The sequence below is a fragment of the Heterodontus francisci genome, chromosome 6 (genome assembly GCF_036365525.1).
Source record: "Heterodontus francisci isolate sHetFra1 chromosome 6, sHetFra1.hap1, whole genome shotgun sequence".
Lineage (NCBI taxonomy): Eukaryota > Metazoa > Chordata > Chondrichthyes > Heterodontiformes > Heterodontidae > Heterodontus > Heterodontus francisci.
Window position 1 is genome coordinate 87,629,333 of NC_090376.1, and position 26,297 is coordinate 87,655,629.

At 42.6% G+C, this 26,297-nt stretch overlaps 1 protein-coding gene and 1 non-coding gene across 7 annotated transcripts in view; both read left to right on the plus strand.

Annotated features, from left to right (window-relative positions):
• Positions 1-26,297, plus strand: part of cep295 (centrosomal protein 295) — a 191,908-nt gene that overhangs the window by 118,257 nt on the left and 47,354 nt on the right. For 5 of the 6 annotated variants that reach the window (XM_068033994.1, XM_068033997.1, XM_068033995.1 and 2 more), the window contains 4 exons: positions 2,430-2,551; positions 9,733-9,880; positions 12,606-12,851; positions 15,833-15,987. In XM_068033994.1, the coding sequence (XP_067890095.1) occupies positions 2,430-2,551; positions 9,733-9,880; positions 12,606-12,851; positions 15,833-15,987 (671 nt within the window). The remainder of the gene's footprint in view (positions 1-2,429; positions 2,552-9,732; positions 9,881-12,605; positions 12,852-15,832; positions 15,988-26,297) is intronic. The other variant, XM_068033998.1, reaches the window with a different exon arrangement.
• LOC137371637 (small nucleolar RNA U2-19) lies at positions 3,069-3,143 on the plus strand. Its single transcript, XR_010975261.1, has one exon. It is a non-coding gene; the product is annotated as a small nucleolar RNA U2-19 (small nucleolar RNA).

Genomic DNA, 26,297 nt, shown 5'->3' on the forward strand with positions numbered 1-26,297 from the left:
CCATAGAGTCAGTTTTCTATTTATTAAAAAAAAATCTTGGATCTGGGAATAGAATATAAAAACTAGGAGCAGGAGTAGGCAATTCAAGCCTGCTCCGCCATTCAATACGATCATGGCTGATCTCGTCTTAGCCTCAACTCCGCTTTCCTGCCTGTTCTCCATAACCCTTCAACCCACTACTAATTAAAAATCTGTCTATCTCCTCAAATTTACTCAATGTCCCGGCATCCGCTGCACTCTGGGGTAGTGAATTCCACAGACTCGTGACCCTTTTGAGAGAAGTAATTTCTCCTCGTCTGTTTTAAATCTGCTTCCCCTTATCCAAAAACTATGACCCCTCATTCTAGATTGCCCCACCAAAGGAAACATCCTCTCTGCATCTACTTTGTCAATCCCCTTAAACATCTTATATACCTCAATTAGATCTCCTTTCATTCTTCTAAACTTTAGTAACTAAAGGCCTAAACTGCTCAATCTCTCTTCATAAGACAAACCCCTCATGTCTGGAATCAATCTAGTGAACCTCCTCTGAACTGCCTCCAATGCAACTACATCCTTCCTCAAGTAAGGGGACCAAAACTGTATGCAGTACTCCAGGTGCGGTCTCACTAATGCCTTGTACAGTTGCAGCAACACTTCCCTACGTTTATTCTCCATTCCTTTAGCAATAAATGCCAAAATTCCATTTGCCTTCCTTTATTACCTGCTGCACCTGCATACTAGTGTCCTGCGATTCATGCATGAGGACACCCATATCCCTCTGACCGAAGCACTCTGAAGTTTCTCTCCATTTAGATAATTTGCCTTTCTATTCTACCGACCAAAATGGATAACCTCACACTTATCCACGTTAAACTCCATCTGCCAAATTTTGGCCCATTATCCTAACCTAGCCATATCCATTTGTAAATTTCTTTATTGCAACTTGCTATCCCACCTATTTTAGCGTCATCTGCAAATTTGGCTATAGTACCTTCTATCCCTGCATCCAAGTCATTAATATAGATTGTAAATAATTGGGGCCCAAGGACCGAACCCTGTGGCACCCCACAAGTTGCATCTTGTCAACCAGAAAAGAGCCCATTTATCTTGACTCTCTGTTTTCTGTTGGTTGGCCAATCCGCTATCCAAGCTAATAATTGCCCCTAACCCCATGTGATCTTAACTTGTGTATTAACCTTTTGTGCAGCACCTTATCAAATGCCTTCTGGAAGTCCAGATATACTACATTTACAAGATCCCCATTATCCACGTTACTTGTTACATCTTCGAAGAACTCTAGCAAATTGGTCAAACACTATTTACCTTTCATAAAACTATACTGACTCTGATTGCGTTTGGACTTTCTAAATGTCCTGTTATTACTTCCTTGATAATGGATTCTAACAATTTCCCAACAACAGATGTTAAACTAACTGGTCTGTAGTTTCCTACTTTCTGCATCCCTCCTTTTTGAAAAAAGGCGTTGTATTAGTATTTTTCCAATCCACTGGAACCTTCCCCGCATCCAGGGAATTTTGGAATATTAGAACCAATGGATCCACCATCTCTGCTGCCACTTCCTTTAAGACCCTAGGATGTAGGCCATCAGGCCCTGGGGACTTATTTGCCTTCAATCCCAATAGTTTGCTCAGTATGTTTTCCCTAGTGGTGGTGATTGTTCTCCGTTCCTCCCTTTCTATAACCTCTGCATTACCTGTTACTATTGGGATGGTACTAGTGTCCTCCACTGTGAAAACTGAGGCAAAATACTGATTTAATGTCTCTGTCATTTCTGTGTTCCTCACTATTAACTTCCCAGTCTCATCCTCCAAGGGACCACCATTCACTTTAGCTACGCTCTTCCCTTTTATCTACTTATAGAAGTTTTTGCTATCCGTTTTTATATTTTGCGCTAGTTTTCTTTCATAATTTACCGTTGCTCTTTTTATTACTTTTTTAGTATTACTTTGTTGATCTTTAAAAGTTTCCCAATTTTCTAGCCAGCCACTGGCCTTTGCAATATGGTATGCCTTAGTTTTTGTCTTTGTTATCCTTAACTTCCTTGCTTAGCCATGGATGTATTTTCTTCCTCTTACAATCTTTCTTCCTGTCTGGAATATATTTTAGTTGGGAGGAATTGAATATCTCCTTAAACATCTGCCACTGCTCATCAGCTGTCTTACCTTTTAGTCTTTCTGCCCAGTCCACTAGGGCCAAATTTGTCCTAGTGTCTGTGTAATTAGCTTTGTTTAACTCCAGAACACTAATGTGGGACTCCAGTTTCTTGCCCTGAAACTGAATTTGAAATTCTAGCATGGGAGAATTATAAGGTTAGGTTTGTGATAGAGCTGATGAAATGTTACCTAGATCTGTGGAAACAATGAGCTCAAGATACCAAGTTGCAGTGTATTTGTTCCACATTTACCTGATTCCTAGTTCTAAATTAGGCTTCTCTACAGTTCCTTCAGCTCCTCCTATTTCAAGATTACAGAGTTATTCTGCCAGTGTTGGAAGAGGTATGCTTGAGTACCCTGGCTCAACTTCATCAACATGTAGCGCAACTAGCAAGGCAAGTAATTTTATTATGAACATTACCATTTATTATGGAGGATCAGAGTTTGTTCTGGTTACTTGCTGTATCATTATTTTCACCCTCATGAGTATGTGATTAACACCAAGTATGTGTTTCTGTTCACTTCTGCATTTACTAATTCATTAATTCATAGCATAAGCTACAGTCTAGAACTCTTGATTTGTACCACTTCCTAAAATGGAGGAACACTAGGATCTAGATTTTAAATGCAATAATGAAGGATTTATTTTTGATCCTTGGCTTCATTTTGTATCTGACCTGTGAAATAACTGACCGAGAGTGCTTAATTGTGCCACTGAGTTTAAAAGTAGATAATGTTACATTGCCAAGTCATGATTTCCAGAGAATTATAAGCACAAAAAAATAGCATTTTATAATGATGGGTTTTTTAAATAAAAAGGGGAGATGTCTTTGCTGCACGGAGATAGCTCTTGATATGTTTTTACTCCATTTTGTTCTGAGTCTGTTCTGAGATCTTCTGGTTTATTCAGTGGATCGATGATGAAAAATAGCCAAATCTGATCATTATTTGATCTAAATAGTGAATGATTGGTGCCCAGACCAGAGAAGCAGGTGTGTCTGTGTGCGTGTGTCTGTGTGCGTGTGTCTGTGTGCGTGTGTCTGTGTGCGTGTGTTGCATGTGTATGCACTGAATGCACTTAATGTGAGCATGTGCAAACAGGTATTTCATCTGAAATTGTAACTTTTTTGAACTGAGCAATGATGTAAATATATTTACACTGATTTTTAAAATGTTTTCAGTGATGTTCACTACACTTGAACTGAGCTCAGCATTATGTGTGTTTGGGTGTGTGTATGTACTGAATGCTTTTGTGTGCATGTGCAAACGGCTATTTATTGTGAGATTGGAACTTTTGTACTGAGCAATGAGGTAAATATATTCACACTGATCTAAAAAATGTTTTCAGTGATGTTCACTACACTTGAACTGAGCTCAGTTTTTTGTTACTTTGTTTATTTCTGTAAAATAGTGTCATTGTTGAATGTGTCTGACTTAGTATTTTAAAGCTCTATTATCCCATACATGCTCCTTCTTAAAAGAATCAAACACTTGAAAACTATCCCTCCTATTTACACTGATTTAGAACAACTCTGATTGTTATTTGCCATTTTAGTGCCCTTGAAAGGATTCTGCAGCCTTGTAAGTAGTGTTCTCTGACAATTTAAGTAACGTAACGACTTCAGCTTACTTCTAATTTTTAGCTGCATGACAAACCTGTTGTTCACAAGTATGAAGAAAGGACTTAAAGGTTAGATCATCTTGTAAGTTATGAATGAATGGTGTAGAAAGACTACATGAGCAAGAAGATTTAATTTTTAGGTATTAGTTAGCTTATTCCTGGCTCAGCATTCAATTCTTCCAAATCATCCTATGGCATTTTTGAGTACAGTCATACTCTGAAATTCAGTATAGGATCAGCACTGTGATGGCCGCAGTTATTCTAATATGCTGGTCAACAATTATAGGTTTTAGGAGAAGTAAAGTAGGAAATGCAGGTCTTTAAACTTGATATTTGACTTTAAATGCTAAATATCAGCCTAACCCTGAAAGTATAGTTCATTCTTTAAACTTTGACCATGGCTGGAATTTTACACCACCCCAGCAAGCCGGAAAGTGGCGGGCGGGTGGCATAAAATGGAGTGGGAGGCTCCTGGAGGCCTTCACGGCCCGCTCAAGCCTCTGCCCCACATTACGGGGGGGGGGGGAAGAGAGAAATGGGCTGCCTGCCCCAGGCCAATTGAGGCCCTTAAGTAGCCACTTAACGGCCAATTAAGGGTCTTCGCCTGCCTCCACGGGTAGTTTACCTGTGGCGTGGGCATCCTGTAGACGTAAAAGGCCGCCCAGCAATTACCTGGCGGCCTTCCAGCGCACTGGGGGTGGGGGCCTGACAGTCAGGCACAGGGTGCCTGATTGAGGGCAGTCCCCGCTTCCCCAACCACCCCCAGGACCCAAGACGCCCCCCCCCCCCCCCCCACCTCCTCAAATGACCATGCTTGCCTCGCCAGTTACTGACTGATCTGCCTGGTAAGGCAAACCAAACTTGTCTTGTCCTGGCTCCATGTCCTCAGCTGGGTTGCAGTCCCAGCAGTGGCCACTGCTCCCAGTGCTGCTGCTGGGACTAAGAGCTGCTGGACCGATGATTGATTGGCCAGCAGCTCATTGAGGCGGGAACTCCTCCCTCAAGCGGGTGGAAGTCCCACCTCTGAACAATTAAAGCCCGGGGACCTGCAAAATGTGGGTTGGATCCCTAGGCTGGGTGGATGCGGGTTCACCACCGACTTTTACATCAGTGGCCAGCTCCCGTCCACCCATCGTAAAATCCAGCCCCATAAATAATGTTACTCAGTTATTGAAATTAATATCCAATATTTTAAGTTAGTAGTATAGGTATATTTAAATTGTGTACCAAACTATTCCGCTTGGTCTCAATATTTAAATGAATAATTTTGCAATATTTTTATTGAGGCCAGTGGATGCATCATTTAAATATTTGCCACTCAATAATGACATGCCAGTAATTTAACAACCTGGGTAGTTTGGATTGCTGTGATTCACATTACTGAATGAACATTACAGCGCAGTACAGGCCCTTCGGCAGTACTGTAGAGGTACTCATTAATTCTGATAAAGGCCATTGGAGCTAACAATTAAAATGTAAAGACGGCTTCGTAAAGATGCAGCATTCAGCTCAGTCAATAAAATATACCAGCTTGCTGTCTACTGAAGCACATCTGCTTAAAGTTAAATTGAAATGTTTCCAGTATCTCCATTCTTAATCCAATCTTGGCTGTTTAATGACCTTTTGAGTTTTGTTCATGAAAATGGTTAAATATGAATGAATTGCTGTCCAGAGTTTTAACTGTGTCCGCGAACATCTTGAGCTAGAACATGCGAACATATGAATTAGGCGCAGAAGTAAGCCATTCAGCCCCTTGGCCTGCTCTGCCATTCAATAAGATCAACTGCCATCAATCCCCGATAACCTTAGATTCTTGTTAGGCAAGGTAATCAATCTACCTCTGCCTTAAAAATATTCAATGACCCTACCTCCACTACCTCCTGAGGCAGAGAGCTCCAAAGTCGCACAATCCTCCTGAGAGGAAAAAATTTCTCCTCATCTCTCCTAAAAGGGCGACCCTTAATTTTAAAACAGTACCCCCTAGTTCTAAACTCGCCAACAAGAGGAAACATCCTTTCCACATCCATCTTGTCAAGACCTTTCAGAATCTTATATGCTTCAATCAAGCCTTCCCTCACTCTTCCAAACTCCAGTGAAAACCAGCGCAGTCTGTCCAACCTTTCCTCATAACACAACCCACTCATTCTAGGTACCAATCTCGTAAACCTCCTTTGAACCGCCTCCATCCAATCACATCCTTCCTTAAATAAGGCAACCAAGACTGTACACAGTCTCGCCAATGCCCTGCAGAACTGAAGCATAACATCCTTACTTTTATTTTCAATTCCTCTCGTAATAAAGGATAGCATTCCATTTTCCTTTTATTACTTGCTGTACCTTCATGCTAACTTTTTGTGACTCATGCAGTAGAACACCTAGATCCCTCTGCACCTCTGAATTCTGCAGTTGTTCTCCGTTTAAGTAGTAATCTGCTTTTTTATTCCTCTTGCCAAAGTGAACAACTTCATATTTTCCCACAGTGTATGCCATCTGCCAGATTTTTGCCTACTTGCTCAACTTATCTATCAGTCTACAACCTCCTTTATGTCCTCTTCACAACAGACTTTCCTACCAATCTTTGTGTCAACTGCAAATTTAGCTACCATGCCATTATTCCCCTCATTTAAGTCATGGATATAAATTGTAAAAAAAAATAGAGGCCCCAGCACAGACCCCTGTGGGACTCCACTCGTAACATTCTGCCAATCAGAAATCAGTTTGATAGTGAACCAAGAACAGTACAGCACAGGAACAGGCCATTCGGCCCTCCAAGCCTGCGCCGATCTTGATGCCTGCCTAAACTAACACCTTCTGCACTTCCGGGGCCCATATCCCTCTATTCCCTTCCTATTCATATATTTGTCAAGATGTCTCTTAAACATCGCTATCGTATCTGCTTCCACCACCTCCCCGGCAGCAGGTTCCAGGCACTCACCACCCTCTGTGTAAAAAAAAAAACTTGCCTCGCACATCCCCTCTAAATTTTGCCCCTCGCACCTTAAACCTATGTCCCCTAGTAACTGACTCTTGCACCCTGGGAAAAAGCTTCTGACTATCCACTCTGTCCATGCTGCTCATAACTTTGCAAACCTTGATCATGTCGCCCCTCCACCTCCGTCGTTCCAATGAGAACAATCCGAGTTTTTCCAACCTCTCCTCATAGCTAATGCCCTCCAGACCAGGCAACATCCTGGTAAACCTCCTCTGTACCCTCTCCAAAGCCTCCACGTCCTTCTGGTAGTGTGGCGACCAGAATTGCACGCAATATTCTAAATGTGGCCGAACTGAGGTTCTCTACAGCTGCAACATGACTTGCCAATTTTTATACTCTATGTCCCGACCGATGAAGGCAAGCATGCCGTATGCCTTCTTGACTACCTTATCCACCTGTGTTGCCACTTTCAGTTACCTGTGGACCTGTACGCCCAGATCTCTCTGCCTGTCAATACTCCTAAGGGTTCTGCCATTTACAGGATACCTCCCTGCATTAGACCTTCCAAAATGCATTACCTCACATTTGTCCGGATTAAACTCCATCTGCCATTTCTCCGCCCAAGTCTCCAACCGATCTATATCCTGCCGTATCCTCTGACAATCCTCATCATTATCCGCAACTCCACCAACCTTTGTGTCGTCCGCAAACTTACTAATCAGACCAGCTACATTTTCCTCCAAATCATTTATATATACTACAAACAGCAAAGGTCCCAGCACTGATCCCTGCGGAACACCACTAGTCACATCCCTCCATTCAGAAAAACGCCCATCCACTGATACCCTCTGTCTTCTATGACAGAGCCAGTTCTGTATCCATCTTGCCAGCTCACCTCTGATCCCATGTGACTTCACCTTTTGTACCAGTCTGCCATGCGGGACCTTGTCAAAGGCTTTACTGAAGTCCGTACAGATAACATCCACCGCCCTTCCTTCATCAATCATCTTCGTCACTTCCTCAAAAAACTCAATCAAATTAGTGAGACACGACCTCTCCTTCACAAAACCATGCTGCCTCTCGCTAATAAGTTCACTTGTTTCCAAATGGGAGTAAATCCTGTCCCGAATAATCCTCTCTAATAGTTTCCCTACCACTGACGTAAGGCTCACCGGCCTATAATTTCCTGGATTATCCTTGCCACCCTTCTTAAACAAAGGAACAACATTGGCTACTCTCCAGTCCTCTGGGACCTCACCTGTAGCCAATGAGGATGCAAAGATTTCTGTCAAGGCCCCAGCAATTTCTTCCCTTGCCTCCCTCAGTATTCTAGGGTAGATCCCATCAGGCCCTGGGGACTTATCTACCTTAATGCTTTGCAAGACACCCAACACCTCCTTTTTGATGATGAGATGACTGAGACTATCTGCACTCCCTTCCCGAGGCTCATCATCCACCAAGTCCTTCTCTTTGGTGAATACTGATGCAAAGTACTCATTTAGCACCTCGCCCATTTCCTCTGGCTCCACACATAGATTCCCATCTCTGTCCTTGAGTGGGCCAACCCTTTCCCTGGTTACCCTCTTGCTCTTTATATATGTATAAAAAGCCTTGGGACTTTCCTTAATCCTGTTTGCCAATGACTTTTCATGACCCCTTTTAGCCCTCCTAATTCCTTGCTTAAGTTCCTTCCTACTGTCTTTATATTCCTCAAGTGCTTCATCTGTTCCTAGCTGTCCAGCCCTTACAAATGCTTCCTTTTTTCTTTTTGACTAGGCTCACAATATCCCTTGTTATCCTAGCTTCCCGAAACTTGCCAAACTTGTCTTTCTTCCTCACAGGAACATGCTGGTCCTGGATTCTAATCAGCTGACGTTTGAAAGACTCCCATATGTCAGATTTTGATTTACCCTCAAACAGCCGCCCCCAATCTAAATTCTTCAGTTCCTGCCTAATATTGTTATACAGCCTTCCCCCAATTTAGCACCTTCACCCGAGGACTACTCTTATCCTTATCCACAAGTACCTTAAGACTTATGGAATTATGGTCACTGCTCCCGAAATGCACCCCCACTGAAGCTTAGACCACCTGGCCGGGCTCATTCCCCAATACCAGGTCCAGAATGGCCCCATCCCTAGTTGGACTATCTACATACTGTTTCAAGAAGCCCTCCTGGATGCTCCTCACAAATTCTGCCCCATCCAAGCCCCTAGCACTAAGTGAGTCCCAGTCAATATTGAGGAAGTTAAAATCACCCACCACTACAACCCTGTTACCTTTACATCTTTCCAAAATCTGTCTACATATCTGCTTTATTCTTTATTCAAGTATAATAAATGATTTAAAGGGTGGGAAGGACTAGGGAGAGTACTTTCTCAATTCTTGTCTTTGGTGGGCAGTGGGGGGAGAAAACTATATTTGTTAACTGTGAAAATGTTTGCTCTCCTGATCAATGTCCCATTTTTGGCATTCCTTTTATGTAAATGTTTTTGAGGCATCTTTCCATAAATTAGGAAGACTGTACAATTCAAGTTGTTGTAATCTCACTGGACCTTGCTGTTTTGGATCTCCCTTCCTTCCTTAGCCAAACTGTGCTCTATGCTATAGGAAGAGCCTATATGCATCCCAGAACAACTCTATTTACTGTTGTCCTGGTTAACCAAGGATCATCCAATGCCGGGAAAAAAAAATCCACTACTGGCCCATGCCCATCATTGCAGACTTTCTGTTGTAGGTTGGCCTCTAAGTCCGATCTTGCGTCTACTCCCATTGCAGTTCCAGGATACACAAGGAACGCCCCTAAGATGAGCATTATTGAGTGCCTGAAGTGGGATAGATACCTGAAATGTCTGGCCTCTCTACGGCTGTTACAGCAATTATTCTTGTTCTGTCCGAAAATCTTTGACAGAAGAGTATTTGGAACTAAACTATACTATTTCCCCTTTTTTAATGTTCTGATTGCATTTTAAGTTCTGTTGCATAGATTTCAGATTTTATATATAAAACCTTTTATATGCTGTAGATATTATTGCCTCACTCTGGGTCCAATAGTACATTTGGATTTAATGCTGTTCGAAAAACTCCTGAGGCAGATCAAATATCTTCCACAACACTCTCTACAGGGAGTTTGCCTTCAAGTGAACGAACAGATATTGGTCTCATCAGTTCAGGTTTGTAAGATTAATTTCTATTTATTTCACTGTCTGGTGATACTTCTGTGATACATCATGGGACATTTTTGTGTAATGAAGATACTATATAAATGCAAATTGTTGTACAAACCACTCAGCTCTGCATAATCAAACTTCAGTCTTCACATTACTATGGGAAGTGAAGGAAGAATGAGTATTTTTAAGACCTTTTTTCATTTCTATCTGTAGCTATCGTATTGCAAAGTGTGTTTTTTTTTACTCATTCATGGGATGTGAGTGTCGCTGGCCAGGCCAGCATTTATTGCCCATCCCTAATTGCCCTTGAGAAGGTGGGGGTGAGCTGCCTTCTTGAACCGCTACAGTCCATGTCTGGTACGCACACCCACAGTGCTGTTAGGAAGAGAGTTCCAGGAATTTGACCCAGCGACAGTGAAGGAACAGTGATATAGTTCCAAGTCAGGATGGTGTGTTTCTTGGAGGGGAACTTGCAGGTGGTGGTGTTCCCATGCCATACTCAGTCAAATGCTGCCTTGATGTCGAAGGCAGTCACTCTCACCTCTCCTCGAGTTCAGCTCTTTTGTCCATGTTTGAACCAAGGCTGCAATGAGGTCAGGAGCTGAGTGGCTCTGGCAGAACCCAAACTGAGCATCACTGAGTAGGTTATTGCTCAGCAAGTGCTGCTTGATGGCATCGTTGACACCTTCCATCGCTTTACTGATGATTGAGAGTCGGCTGATGGGGCGGTAATTGGCCGGGTTGGACTTGTCCTGCTTTTTGTGTACAGGACATACCTGGGCAATTTTCCACGTTGCCGGGTAGATGCCAGTGTTGTAGCTGTACTGGAACAGCTTGGCTAAGGGCGCGGCAAGTTCTGGGGCACAGGTCTTCAGTGCGATTGCTGGAATATTGTCAGGGCCCATAGCCTTTGCAGTATCCAGTGCCTTCAGTTGTTTCTTGATAACGCAGAGTGAATCGATTTGGCTGAAGTCTGGCATCTGTGATGCTGGGGACTTCAGGAGGAAGCCAAGATGGATCATCAACTTGGCACTTCTGGCTGAAGATTGTTGCAAATGCTTCAGCCTTATCTTTTGCACTGATGTGCTCGGCTCCCCCATCATTGAGGATGGGGATATTTGCGGAGCCACCTCCTCCAGTTAGTTGTTTTTTTTAGTTGTCCACCATTCTTGGCTGGATGTGGCAGGACTGCAGAGCTTCGATCTGATCCGTTGGTTATGGGATCGCTTAGCTCTGTCGATCGCATGCTGCTACTGCAGTTTGACACGCAGATAGTTCTGTGTTGTAGCTTCACCAGGTTGACAGCTCATTTTGAGCTATGCCTGGTGCTGCTCTTGGCATTGCCTTCTGCACTCTTCATTGAACTACGGTTGGTCTCCTGGCTTGATGGTAATGGTAGAGTGGGGGATATGCCGGGCCATGAGGTTATAGATTGTGGTTGAGTACAATTGTTTTGCTGCTGATGGCCCACAGTGCCTCATGGATGCCCAGTTTTGCATTGCCAGATCTGTTCGAAATCTATCCTATTTAGCACCGTGGTAGTGCCACACAACACGAAGGAGGTTATCCTCATTGTGAAGGCAGGACTTCGTCTCCACAAGGACTGTGCAGCGGTCACTGCTACCATTACTATGGACAGATGCATCTGCGGCAGGCAGATTGGTGAGGACGAGGTCAAGTCTGTTTTCCTTTCTTGGTTCCCTCACAACCTGCTGCATACCCAGTCTAGCAGATATGTCCTTTTGGACTCGGCCAGCTCAGTCAGTAGTGCTACTGAGCCGCTCTTGGTGATGGACATTGAAGTCCTCCACCCAGAGTACATTCTGTGCCCTTGCCACCCTCAGTGCTTCCTCCAAGTGCTGTTCAACATGGAGGAGTACTGAGTCATCAGCTGCGGGAGGGTGGTTGGTGATAATCAGCAGGAGGTTTCCTTGTCCATGTTTGATCTGATGCCATGAGACTTCATGGGGTCCAGAGTCGATGTTGAGGACTCTCAGGGCAACTACCTCCCTACTGTATACCACTGTGCCGCCACCTCTGCTGGGTCTGTCCTGCCGGTGGGACAGGACATACCCGGGGATGATGATGGCAGTGTCTGGGACATTGTCTGTCAGGTATTATTCCATGAGTATGACTATGTCAGGTTGTTGCTTGACTAGTCTGTGGGACAGCTCTCCCAACTTTGGCACAAGCCCCCAGATGTTAGTAAGGAGGACTTTGCAGGGTCGACAGGGCTGGGTTTGCTGTTGTCGTTTCCGGTGCCTAGGTCGATGCCGGGTGGTCCATCTGGTTTCATTCCTTTTTATTGACTTTGTGGCGGTTAGATACAACTGAGTGGCTTGCTAGGCCATTTCAGAGGGCATGTAAGAGTCAACCACATTGCTGTGGGTCTGGAGTCACATGTAGGCCAGATCAGGTAAGGACAGCAGATTTCCTTCCCGAAAGGACATTAGTGAACCAGATGTATTTTTACAACAATCGACAATGGTTTCATGGCCATCATTAGACTAGCTTTTTAATTCCAGATTTTTATTAATTGAATTCAAATTCCACCTTCTGCTGTGGTGGGATTTGAACCCATGTCCCCAGAGCAATACCCTAGGTCTCTGGGTTACTAGTCCAGTGACAATACCACTGCGCCACCGCCTCCCCCTAAATGTTGTATTTTTAGTACAAATACTGCATGAATAGTTTAGATCTCCTATTCATTTACATTTATTTCTTACAGGATATTATCATCCCTATGCCATTCACAACAGTGCTAGTAGACTGTCAACTGCTATATCATCTGTTCATGCATCAAGTTCACCATCTTCGTTCCCTGTAAACCAGGATACAGTTCAGAGTCAAAGCATGAATCATTTTTTCTCCAGATTGGAGGAATGTACTCCTATTGGAAGCAAAATACAGCAGATAATAGAGAAATATACTGGAGATCTAAATCAATTACTGGATTCAAGTGAAAAGTATCAAGGTAGGTCATAATTTTTCTAATTGTTCATAAGAAAAGCCAAAGACAAGGAAAATGTAATTTAGCCCATTAAAGTTTATCCATATTTAACTTATTTCCATTGTCGTATCAGGTGTTTTTTTTTGTTTAACATCTGTAATTTGCCTCTATTACTGCACTTGGCAGATTTCTAAATACTTTCACTCCAACCAAATGTCATTAATATTTTACACTAATTTAAATTTAAGATTTGGGGTTGTGCTTTATTTACCTTACTTCAAAGTAATACTTTGAGTTTACTCCATATATGCATTATATATGGTATAATGTTTATAATTTGTATATTTCAGCGATGTGCCCTTCAACTTCCTTTAGCAAAGCACAAATTTATTTCTGCTTTCCTCCTGGCCCGTTTCCTTTGTGCAAGCAATCAATTTTGTTGCTCGAGCCTGCGTCCTCTCCGATGCTTATACTAGTTTTTGTGAGGTGATGACCAGAATGGAGCACTGTTTTCCAAATGAGGTCAGGCTGGTACTTTGTTAAGCTCAGCAGACGCTGCAGAGACTTGCGATCTACAGTTCTGGATATATATATATATATATGTATCCCAGAATTCTATTTTTTTAATTGCTTTGTCACCATCCAGGTGTTAAAATTGATGATTCTTCCACCACTCCCATATCTTTTTTCTAAGTCCCTTTTTTTTTGATAATTCAGTCCTGTTCATTTCATTTTGTATGACTTTTTTGTATTTGTATAATACTTAACATTTCTCAGTAGTACACTTTTTTCCATCATTTTCATGCCCACTGCAGCACCAATCTAAATCATTTTGTAAACATTTTGCTGTTACCTCTGTCTCTATAGATATCCTTATTTTGGTCTCATCAACAAACTTGGCAAGTCTACGTTTATTTTTTGTATTCTATCACTGACCCCCACCACCACCCCCTCCACTTCTCTCCAAACACTTATTTCAATCCAAACACAATGTGACACTCTGAATAGTATTCAACTTCCTATTTAAAGCAGCTTTTAATTAGTCCCACCTTCTACCATGATCTGATAAATTGTGTAACATCTTTGACAAACCACAACTTGACTTTTTTCCATCAAGATCTTGCCCCTTTTAAATCTGTGCTTGCAGTTGCTTGTTGTTGTTGTACAGGAGCTCCGCCAGCTTGTCTTTAAATATAGCTTTCATTGTCCTGTCTCTTGTTGATTTTAATGCCAATTGTTCTCGAGTTGTCTGGGTCAAATCTGTCACCATTTTTAAAAGCAGTTAGCTCTCTGGAAATTGAATCATCTTGCAACTTTACTGAAATTGTATGGTAAATTTTGTCTGTTACACTGTTTGCATTGAGGATTTAGGTCTTTGATTAAGGAGGTACAGAGTTGCTTGCCCTGTTCATTCAGATACCATTTCCTTATACTTCCAAAATCTTGCTGCGCAACATTGAACAAGCAAGTCTAACAACAGGCACTGTTTGTTGGTCTACAATTTTTGCATCATTGTGTTATGTCTGTACTGTGAGATGAGAATAACTAAGCAAATAATTAATTACAGCCACAATGTAACAATGCAGTTTATTACACTCCAAAAACAAGGTATTTATGAACAGGAAACAGGAAGAATAAAAGTGAAAACAAAAAAAATGCTGTATTGCTTTAATAAAAGCAAAATACTGCAGATGCTGGAAATCTGAAACACCTCGGCTCAGTCCGAAAGCATGACCCTGAGCTTCCGGTTGCTTGCCATTTCAATCCCCACCCCTCCCCTCCCCCGGCTCTCATGTCAACATTTCTGTCTTTGGCCTGCTCCAGTGTTTCAGTGAACATCAACGCAAGCTCGAGGAGCAGCACCTGATTTTTTTCAATTAGGTACTCTACAGCCTTGTGGCCTGAACACGGAGTTCAATAACTTCAGAACATGACTGGCCTGCTTTTCATGTAGTCAGAGCTGCTCGTTATTCCACTATTAACACTCTCTCTGGACTAATGCTTTGTTTTTCACCACAAACATTAACACACGCTTTGCCTTTGTCCCAGGACAGCTTTGTTATTTAATCTCCCTCTGCCTTATCAAACACCTTCCCCTTTGTTCTCTTCCCCCACTCCTCTCCCCTTCACTTGCTTAAAACCTAAATCTTTTCTAACCTTTGCTCATTCTGATGAAAGGTCACAGAACTGAAACATTAACTCTGCTTCTCTCTCTACTGATGCTGCCAGACCTGCTGAGTATTTCCAGCACTTTTTTTTTATAGAGATACAGCACTGAAACAGGCCCTTCGGCCCACCGAGTCTGTGCTGACCATCAACCACTCATTTTATACTAATCCTACATTAATCCCATATTCCCTACCACATCCCCACCTTCCTTCAATTCTCCTACCATCGAGCTACTCTAGGGGCAATTTACAATGGCCAATTTACCTATCAACCTGCAAATCTTTGGCTATGGGAGGAAACCGGAGCACCTGGCGGAAACCAGGAGAACTTGCAAACTCCACACAGGCAGTTTTGATGCTGTATTACTTTCCTTTTCTTGGCAGTTTTCTTACCTCCCCATCCCCCACTAACACCTAACCTGAAGACTTATCGTGGATTTACATTTTCTGGATGCTCTCTGGCCATTGGTCATTTGTGAGCTTTCAATGCTATTCCAACCCTTCTCTCCTCGCACTTAATATGCATGTACTTTAGCAAGGAACTATGATATACTACCTCCCACACCACCACATCCCCCACCCCCCTCCCCCCCCGGACTTTATCTGGAATGCTGAGGCCAGTTCGATGCTGGGATTTCGTCAATTTTTACGGATTATCTACTTGCTGAGCCAACAGGGGAGCCTAGTTTAATTTTTAATAAATCCTATTGCACATATGTTCACTTATCATATGTTTTGTTCACTTTCTTCAGTACCATACTTGCCTTGAAAATCATACAGTTGTTGTATTTCAATTGTACGTTTGAACTTGCATTTTTTCGCTATTTTTTTTTTCAGACTCTGCAACTGATAACATTTCAGACCAAGGAGTCCCTAATTTCTACCTACAACTGCAGTCTTCCCAACCAGATTCAGATCTAGAATTCCAGCCTTTGGAGTCCAGACCTGATTTCGGCATTTCAAGTTCTTCATTATCTCCTACTTCAAGCAAGGTGCTGAGACTAGGTTTCATATTGATGCTAAGTCAATGAGCTTGATATATGTACATTGTATTTTGTAGTTGAACCAAAATACACTTTTAAAAAAAAAATTATAGATTATCTTAAAACAAACCAATTGGATTTTAACGAAGGAGATGTACATATCAGTTACTACTAAAAACAATGATTTTTTGGGTAGATAAGGATTTTCTTTTAAATCAATCCAGTAAATAAAACTACCATTAGCGTAGCCAAGGGAATTGCAATTGATAACTATTGCTAGAAGTGTCCATCTGCCAGCAAAAGCTACCTTTAGAAGCAGAGAATATAATCTGGTTCAGAGTATTTAGATTTTTCTCCTTGAATTTGTCAGTTATATATTTAAATATAAAGTAGTGTAGTAGCATGGTGTGGTCATGTAAAGAGTAAAACGTTAAGATTGCTCGCCGAGAATTTGGCACAAGTGGGAATTCTGTGCTAGGGGAAGGAGGTGCTTTGTTTTTTAAACTTCCAATACTTGTAGTGGAAATTTGAGGTTGTAAGGAAGAAAGATGGCAGACAATCAGTGGGAAGTGTTCAAAAAGAATTTGTAACACAACCAGTTTATACCCTTAAAGGGCTAGAGTTCTACTTGTCCAAAAAACCATGGCCAACTAAAGAGGTAAGGGACAACATAAAACTAAAAGAAAAATAACTTAAAAATGCAAAAAAGAAGCACAAATCCTGGCGAGTGGGAAAGATACAAAGAGCAACAAAGGTTGACAACGCAGATGGAACTACAAAAAGGAGTATAAAAAGAAACTTGCAAGGGATATCAAAATCAATACAAAAACATTTACAATTAAATTAGGAAAAATAAGATGGTCAGAAGAAATGTGGGCTTCTTGAAAACTGTGATGGCATTGAATGTAAGGCAATGACAGACATGCTGAATAATTACTTTGCATCAGTATTTACAGTGGAGGAAGAGGTCAGCATGCCAAATTACTTGCCAAGGCAACCATTATTGAATCAGGGACAGGGACTCAACAAATTAATGTAAGCAAGCTAACTGTAATGGAGAAATTAATGGCACTAACCAGCAACAAATCCTCAGGACCAGATGGGTTTCCATTTCACGGCTTTAAAAGAAGTAGATGAGAGCATCGCAGATATATAATTTTCACAAATTCTCTCCGGGAACCATTCCTCGAGATTGGAAAATTGTATGTGTCACTCAGCTATTTAAGAAAGGTGTGTGGGGGAACCCAGGGAATTATAGACCAAATAGTCCAACATCTGTTGTCAGGAAATTGCTAGAGTCTATAGTTAAGGATAGGGTGACAACACCTAGAAAATTTTCAGCTGCTCTGAGAGAGCCAGCATGGATTTATAAAAGATAACTCGTGCCTGAAGAATCTGAATTTTTTGAAGAGGTGACTAAAGTAGTGGTCAGGGGAATATCTGTGGATGTTATATGGACTTCCATAAGGCTTTTGATAAAGTCCCTCGTAAGAGACTTCTAGCTAAAGTTAAAGCTCATGGAATTGAAGGCAAATTATTTACCTGATTTGGAAATTAGCTGAGTGGCAGGAGACAAAGTAGGGATAATAGGCAGGCACTGTGCCAGGATGTGACCAATGGTGTCCTGCAAAAATCTGTGTTGAGGCCTCAACTATTCACTGTATTTGTTTATGACTCAGATGTTGGAATAGAAAGCCATATATCCAAATTTTGCAATTACATAAAGATAGGTGGTATTGCAGGCAGATAGATGGAAGCGTAAAATGACTAAGCAGTATTGAGCGATTAAGTGAATGGGCAAAAATGTGGCAAATGGATTTCACCATGGCAAACGTGAGGTCATGACTTTGGACCTAAAAACAATAGAACAGGGCACTTTCTAAATGGTGAAAAGCTAGATACAGTGGAAGTCTAAAGAGACATGGTGACAGTGGTGGTGGGGCAGGGGTTGTGGTGGGGGGTGGGGGGGAATTGTCCAGGTACATAGATTATTTAACTGTCTCAAACAGGTACAGAAAATATTCAAAAAGGCTAATGGATTGCCTGCCTTTATATCTAAAGCAATATAATACAAGCGGGTAGAAGTGATGCTTTAGTGCCAAAGTCCTGGAGTACTGTGAACCCTTTCAATTTTTTTGCGTGGCCACACGCATGCGATATTTTAAAGGTACCAACTTGTGTATTTGAGGTCTTCAGGTTGCTGTGTGCCTGCTCAGCATAGAGGGAACATTGAGAGTAGTTCTGGGCATTACACCTTAGTAAGGATATGTTAGCCTTTAGATCTAGTATTATGTAATGAGAAAGGACAAATTAATAATTTTGTTGCAAAAGAACCTTTAAGGATGAGTGACCATAATATAATAGAATTTTACATTTATGTTTGAAAATGAGGTAGTTCAATCTGAAGCCAGGGTGTTAAATTTGAACAAAGGGAATTATGAAGGTATGAGTGGCAAATTGGCTGCAGTGGGTAGGGAAAATACATTAAAAGGTATGACAGTACATAGGCAATGGATAGTCTTTAAAGAAATATTACATAGTTTACAGCAACTATACATTCCTTCAAGGCACAAAAACCCCAAAAGAAAAGGTAGTCAACTGTGGATAACAAAGGAAGTTGAGGATTGTATAAGATGAAAAGAAAAGGCCTATGCAGTTGCCAGAAATAGTAGTAAGCCTGAGGACTGGGAGGATATTAGAAAACAGCAAAGGAGGACCAAGAAACTGATAAAGGGAGAATAGATTATGAATGTAAACTTGCAAAAAACACGAACGGACTGTAAAAGCTTCTATAAGTACGTAAAAAGGAAACGTTTGGCAAAGACAAATGTGGGTCCATTACAGGCAGAGTCAGGAGAATTTATAATAGGGAATAGAGAAATGGTAGAGAAGCTAAATGATTACTTTGTGTCTGTCTTCACTGAGGAAGATACAATAAATCTCCCAGAATTAGAGATCCTAGGGACTAGGGAGAACGAGGAATTGAAGGAAATTAGTATAAGTAAGAACGTTATATTGGAGCAATTAATGGGGCTGAAGGTTGATGAGTCCCCAGGACCTGATATTCTACATCCCAGAGTGTTGAAAGAGATAGATATGGAGATAGTGGATGCATTGTTGATTATCTTCCAAAATTCTATCGGTTCTGGAACGGTACCTGCAAATTGGAAGGTAGCAAATATCACCCCACTGTTTAAGAAGGGAAGGAGAGAGAAAACGGGGAATTACAGACTTGACCGCCTTATATCAGTTGTAGGGAAAATACTAAATCTATTCTAAAGGATGTGATAAATGGACACTTGGATAATAATGATCTGAAGTGCATAGTCAACATGGATTTATGAATGGGAAATCATGTTTGATGAACCTGTTGGGGTTTTTTGAGGATGTTACGAACAGAATTGATAAAGGGGGCGTCGGTGGACGTAGTATACTTGGATTTTCAGAAGGCTTTTGATAAAGTCCCGACAGGAGGTTGATTAGCAAAATTAAAGCACATAATAAAGCACAGGAGGTAATATACTGGCATGGATTAAGGATTGGTTAACAGGCAGAAAGCAGAGTAGGAATAAACGCGTCATACTCGTGTTGGCAGGTTGTGACTATTAGGGTACTGCAAGGATCAATACTTGGACCCCAGCTGTTCACAAAATATATATCAATGATTTGGATGTGGGGACCAAATGTAATATTTCCAAGTTAGTGGATGACACAAAACTCGGTGGGAATGTGTGTTGGGAGGAAGATGCAAAGCGGCTTCAAGGAGATTTGGACAGGCTAAGTGAATGGGCAACAACATGGCCGATGGAATATAATGTGGAAAAATGAGGTTTTCCACTTTGGTAGGAGGAATAGATGTGCAGAGTATTTCTTAAATGGTATGAGATTAGAAAGTGTAGATGTACAAAGGGACCTGGGTGTCCTCATCAATAAGTCACTGAAAGCTAATATGCAGGTGCAGCAAGCAATTAGGAAGGCTAATGGTATGTTAGCCTTTATCGCAAGAGGATTTGAGTCCAGGAGTAGTGAAGTCTTGCTTCAATTGCATAGAACCTTGGTTAGACTGCACTTGGAGCACCGTGTGCAGTTTTGGTTCACTTACCTTAGGAAGGATATTATTGGGAGGGAGTGCAACGGAAGTTGACCAGACTTGTTCCCAGGACAGCGGGACTGTTCTATGAAGAGAGATTGGGGAAACTGGGCCTGTATTCTCTAGAGTTTCGAAGAAGGGGAGGTAATCTCATTGAAACCTACAAAATGCTTAAAGGGATAGACAGGGTAGATGTAGGTAAGATGTTTCCCCTGGATGGGGAGTCTAGAACCAGGGGACACCATTTCAAAATTAGGGGAAGCCACTTAGGACAGCGATGAGGAGAAATTTCTTTACTCAGAGGGTTATGAATTTTTGGAATTCTGTACCCCAGAAGACTGTGGAAGCTCAGTCATTGAGTATGTTTGAAGCAGAGATTGACAAATTTCTAAATACAAATGACATAATGGGTTATGAGCATAGTGTGGGGGAAAAAGGCATTGAAGTGGCAGATCAGCCATGATTGTATTGAACGGCGGAGCAGGATCGATGGTCTGAATGGCCTACTCCTCCTATGTTCCTATGAAAGGAGTGCAGCATTGATTTACTATAATGATACCTGGACTCTCAAGGATTAAGCCAAGAGGAGAGATTACGCAAACAAGGGTTGTATTCCCTGGAATTTAATGGTTAAGGAGTGATTTGATCAAAGTTAAGTGGTAGAGATCGGGTAGATAGAGAGAATCTATTTCTGGTAATTGGGGAAGTCTTAACAATTAGAGCCAGGGCTTTCTGGAGTAAAATTAAACACTTATTCATGGTGTTTGAAGTTTGGAATCCTTTTCTGCAAATGGCAATTGGTGCTAAATCAGTTAATTTTAAAACTGAAATTGAATGATTTTTGTTGACCAAAAGTATTGAGATATGGGGAAAAGTCAGGTATGTGGAGTTAGGTCACAGGTTCCCCAAGATCTCATTGAATGGCGGAATAGGCTGAAGGGGCTAAATGACCACCTCCTGTTGCTATGTTCCTAAAACTGTCTGGCTTCAATAAATTTTATAGTTTTTCACATTTTGAAAACTGTTGAAACTTAAGAAAAGCATATGGTGTTAACCATAGCCTGATTCAGGCGCAAATTAAGGAGGTGCAAAGTAATTTAAATCAGAGCCCAATCGTAAATATATGATAGTGATTAATTACATATATAGAGATAAAATTAAAATTAACGAAGTAGAGGATACCAACATTAAAGGCATGATGTACATAAATAGTTAATACAGGAGTAAGAGGATACAAAACTTAAAAACTTCTGTCTATTTTATCTAATTTGTCTATTGTATCTAATCTGTTTTATCTAATCTGTCTCATTGCCAGTGATTCCTGTTTTATGTGGGCACCTCTAGAACATTTCATGTGCCCTGGACAACTACAAATGCAAGAACTGCCTCCAGTTGCTTGAACTCAATCTCTAGGGTTTCTGAGGTTGAGGAGAGTCATAGAATTATACAGCACAGAACAGGCCCATCGTGTCTGTGCCGGCCATCAAGCACCTAACTATTTTAGTCCCATTTTCCAGCTCTTGGCCCATAGCCTTGTATGCTATGGCGTTTCAAGTGCTCATCTAAATACTAAAATGTTCTGAACGTTCCTGCCTCTACCACCAGGCAGTGTATTCCAGATTCCAACCACCCTCCGGGTGAAATTTTTTTTGCCTCAAATCCCCTCTAAACCTCCTGCCCCTTACCTTAAATCTATACCCCTTGGTTATTGACCCCTCCGCTAAGGGAAAAAGTGTCTTCCTATCTACCCTATCAATGCCCCTCATAATTTTGTATATCTCAATCATGTCCCCCTCATCCTTCTCTGTTCTAAGGAAAACAACCCGAGCCTTTTCAGAGTCTCTTCATAGCTGAAATGCTCCAGCCCAGGCAACATCCTGGTGAATCTCCTCTGCACCCTCTCCTGTGCAATCACATCCTTCCTATAGTGCGGTGCCCAGAACTGTACACAGTACTCCAGCTGTGGCCTAACTAGCATTTATACAGCTTCATCATGACCTCCCTGCTCTTACTTCTATGCCTCGGCTAATAAAGGCAAGTATCCCATATGCCTTCCTAACCACCTTATCGACTTGTACTGCTGCCTTCAGTGATCTATGGACAAGTACACCAAGGTCCCACTGACCCTCTGTACTTCCTAGGGTCCTACCACACATTGTATTGTTACCTTGCCTTGTTAGTCCTCCCAAAATGCATCACCTTAAACTTCTCAGGATTAAATTCCATTTGCCACTGCTCCGCCCATCTTACCAGCCCATCTATATCATCCTGTAATTTAAGGCTTTCCTCCTCACTATTTACGATACCACCAATTTTCGTGTCATCTGTGAAATTACTGATCATACCACCTATATTCATGTCTAAATCATTAATGTACACTACAAACAGCGAGGGTCCCAGCACCGATCCCTGTGATACACCACTGGTCACCGGCTTCCACTCGCAAAAACAACCCTCGACTATTGCCCTCTGTTTCCTGCCACTAAGCCAATTTTGGATCCAGTTTGCCAAATTGCCCTGGATCCCATGGGCTCTTACCTTCTTGACCCATCTCCCATGCAGGACCTTATCAAAAGCCTTACTGAAGTCCATGTAGACTACATCAACTGCTTTACCCTCATCTACACATCTAGTCACCTCCTCAAAAAATTCTATCAAGTTAGTTAGACACGATCTCCCCTTGACAAAGCCGTGCTAACTATCCCTAATTATTCCCTGCCTCTCCAAGTGGAGATTAATCCCGTCACTCAGAATTTTTTCCAATAGTTTCCCAAACACTGATGTTAGACTCACTGGCCTGTAATTACCTGGTTTATCTCTGCTACCCTTCTTGAATAATGGTACCACATTCGCTGTCATCCAGTCCTCTGGTACCTCTCCTGTGGCCACAGAGGATCTGAAAATTTGTGTCAGAGCCCCTGCTATCACCTGCCTTGCCTCACATAACAGCCTGGGATACCTTTCATCTGGGCCTGGGGATTTATCCACTTTTAAGCCCACTAAAACATCTAATACTTCCTCCCTTTCAATGTTAATATGTTCAAGTATATTGCAGTCCCCCTCCCTGATCTTTATACCTACATAGTCATTCTCCACCATGAAAACAGATGAAAAGTAATCATTTAATACCTCCCCTATGTCCTCTGGCTCCACGCACAGAGGTTATAATCACTGCAGGACGTACAGGATGCTGAGAATTTCCTGGAGCGAACAGTCCAGGAGGTGGTCTCCCTGCAGTTTCAAGTTCAGGGAATTAGTAAGTAGGTGGCCATCTGGCAGGGTAGGAAGAGGCAGGCAGCAAAGGAATCCACTGGGAGCGTGGTGCACGTGCATCGGTTTTAAATGCTCAATTACGGTGAGGGTGAATACATCTCAAGTGCTGTCTAGAGCACATCCACAGCACTGTGGGGCAAATTGCTTCTGTAGAAATGCAGAGATCATAAGGGATTAAATAGTCAGGGAATAGCCAAGTGTTTCTGCAACCACCACCATCAGTCTGACATGGTCGCTGCCTCCCTGGTGCCAGGGTAAAGGGCATCACTTAGAGGGGCAGAACATTTGAAGGGATCGGGAACAGCCAGAAGTTTTGTCAACCTGTAAACCAATGTATGGGCAGGAAAAGGGTTGAGGTTCTTCAGCCAGAGTTTCAGGAGCTAGGAAGTAACAGAGCAAGATCTCAAAGGTAGTAATCTCTGTATTACTCCCAGTGCCATGTGCTGGTGAGTATAGGGATAGTAGGATAAAACAAGTTATTGCATGTTGGGGAGATGGTGCAGGAGGGATTCATGGGGCTTTGGGGCAGGAGGGTCTGATCCAGGGGATGGGGTACATCTCAATAGAGCTGATATCGCTGTCCTTTTGGGAGGTTAATTGGTGCGGTTGTTATGACTGAGGCGGGAGGAGTGCACTGTTTGTTCTAGTTCCAATTCTCCACAGCATATCTTTAAATTTTCCCACTTACCGATACAGTAAATCACAGACTCTTTTATTTTTCCCATAATAAAACACACAACCCAGGTTTCTTTAATGAGTAACAAAATCATCAATTTATTATAGAACAAGTCTTAACCAGTGCACGAAAGCATAAACACACAGATTGAAATTTTAATGTTCCCTTTTTACCTTCACCCCTCATAATCACGCACCCACACACTTTGTTTTTTTATTCGTTCACGGGATGTGGGTGTCGCTGGCCAGGCCAGCATCTTTTGCCCATCCCTAATTGCCCTTGGGATGTTGGTGGTGAGCTGCCTTTTTGAACTGACACTGCTGTTCGGAAAGGGAGTTCCAGGAATTTGACCCAGCGACATTGAAGGAACGGAGATATAGTTCCAAGTCAGGACGGTGTGTGGTTTGGAGGGGAACTTGCAGGTGGTGATGTTCCCATGAATCGGCTGCCCTTGTTCTTCTAGGTGGTAGAGGTCGTGGGTTTGGAAGGTGCTGTCTAAGGAGCCTTGGTGCGTAGCTGCAGTGCATCTTGTAGATGGTACACACTGCTGCCTCTCTGTATTGGTGGTAAAGGGAGTGAATGTTTGTGGATGGGGTGCCAGTCAAGCTGGCTGCTTTGTCCTGGTTGGCATCTTGAGTGTTGTTGGAGCTGCACCCATCCAGGCAAGTGGAGAGTATTCCATCACACTCCTGACTTGTGCCTTTTGTAGATGGTGAACAGGCTTTGGGGAGTCAGGAGGTGAGTTACTCACCGCAGGATTCCTCGCCCCTGACTTGCTCTTATAGCCATGGTATTTATATGGCGACACCAGTTCAGTTTCTAGTCCGTGGTAACCCCCAGGATGTTGATAGTGGGGTTTCAGCAATCATATTGCTATGGAATGTCAAGGGGAGATGCTTAGATTCTCTCTTGTCGGAGATGGTCATTTACTGGCACTGGTGTGGCATGAATGTTACTTGCCACTTACCAGCCCAAGCCTGGATATTGTCCCGGTCCTGCTGCATTTCTACACTGACTGCTTCAATATCTGAGGAGTCGCGAATGGTGCTGAATATTGTGCAATCATCAGCGAACATCCCCACTTTTGACCTTGTGATTGAAGGAAGGACATTGATGAAGCAGCTGAAGATAGTTGGGCCTAGGACACTACCCTGAGGAACTCCTACAGTGATGTCCTGGAGATGTCCTGCAACCATCTTCCTTAGCGCTAGGTATGACTCGAACAAGTGTAGAGTTTTCCCCCTGATTCCCAATGACTCCAGTTTTGCTAGGGCTCCTTGATGCCATACTCAGTCAAATGCGGCCTTGATGTCAAGGGCAGTCACTCTCACCTCACCTCTGGAGTTCAGCTCTTTTGTCCCTGTTTGAACCAAGGCTGTAATGAGGTCAGGAGCTGAGTGGCCCTGGCGGACCCCAAACTGAGTGTCAGTGAGCAGGTTATTGCGAAGCCAGTGCCGCTTGATAGCACTGTGGCTGACACCTTCCATCACTTTACTGATTGAGAGTAGATTGATGGGGCTGTAATTGTACAGGTTGGATTTGTCCTGCTTTTTGTGTTCAGGACATACCTGGACAATTTTCCACGATGCCGGGTAGGGGCTAGTGTTGTATTTGTACTGGAACAACGTGGCAAGTTCTGGAGCACAGGTCTTCAGTACTATTGCTGGAGTGTTGTCAGGGCCCATAGCCTTTGCAGTATCCAGTGCCTTCAGTTGTTTCTTGATATCATGTGGAGTGAATCGAATTGGCTGAAGTCTGGCATCTGTGATGTTGGGGACTTCAGGAGGAGGCAGAGATGGATCATCCACTCGGCACTTCTGGCTGAAGATTGTTGCAAATGCTTCAGCCTTATCTTTTGCACTGATGTGCTGCGCTCCGCCATCATTGAGGATGGGGATATTTATGGAGTCACCTCCTCCAGTTAGTTGTTTAATTGTCCACCACCATTCACAACTGGATGCAGAGCTTGGATCTGATCCGTTGGTTATGGGATTGCTTAGCTCTATCGCATGCTGCTTACGCTGTTTGGCAGGCAAGTAGTCTTGAGTTGTAGTTTCACCAGGTTGACACTTCATTTTGAGGTATGCCTGGTGCTGCTCCTGGCATGCCCTCCTGCACTTTTCATTGAACCAGGGTTTGTCCGCCAGCTTGATGGTAATGGTAGAGTGGGGGATATGCTGGACCACGAGGTTTTTGATTGTGGTTGAGTACGCTTCTGCTGCTGCTGATGGCCCACAGCACCTCATGGATGCCCAGTTTTGTATTGCTGGATCTGTTCGA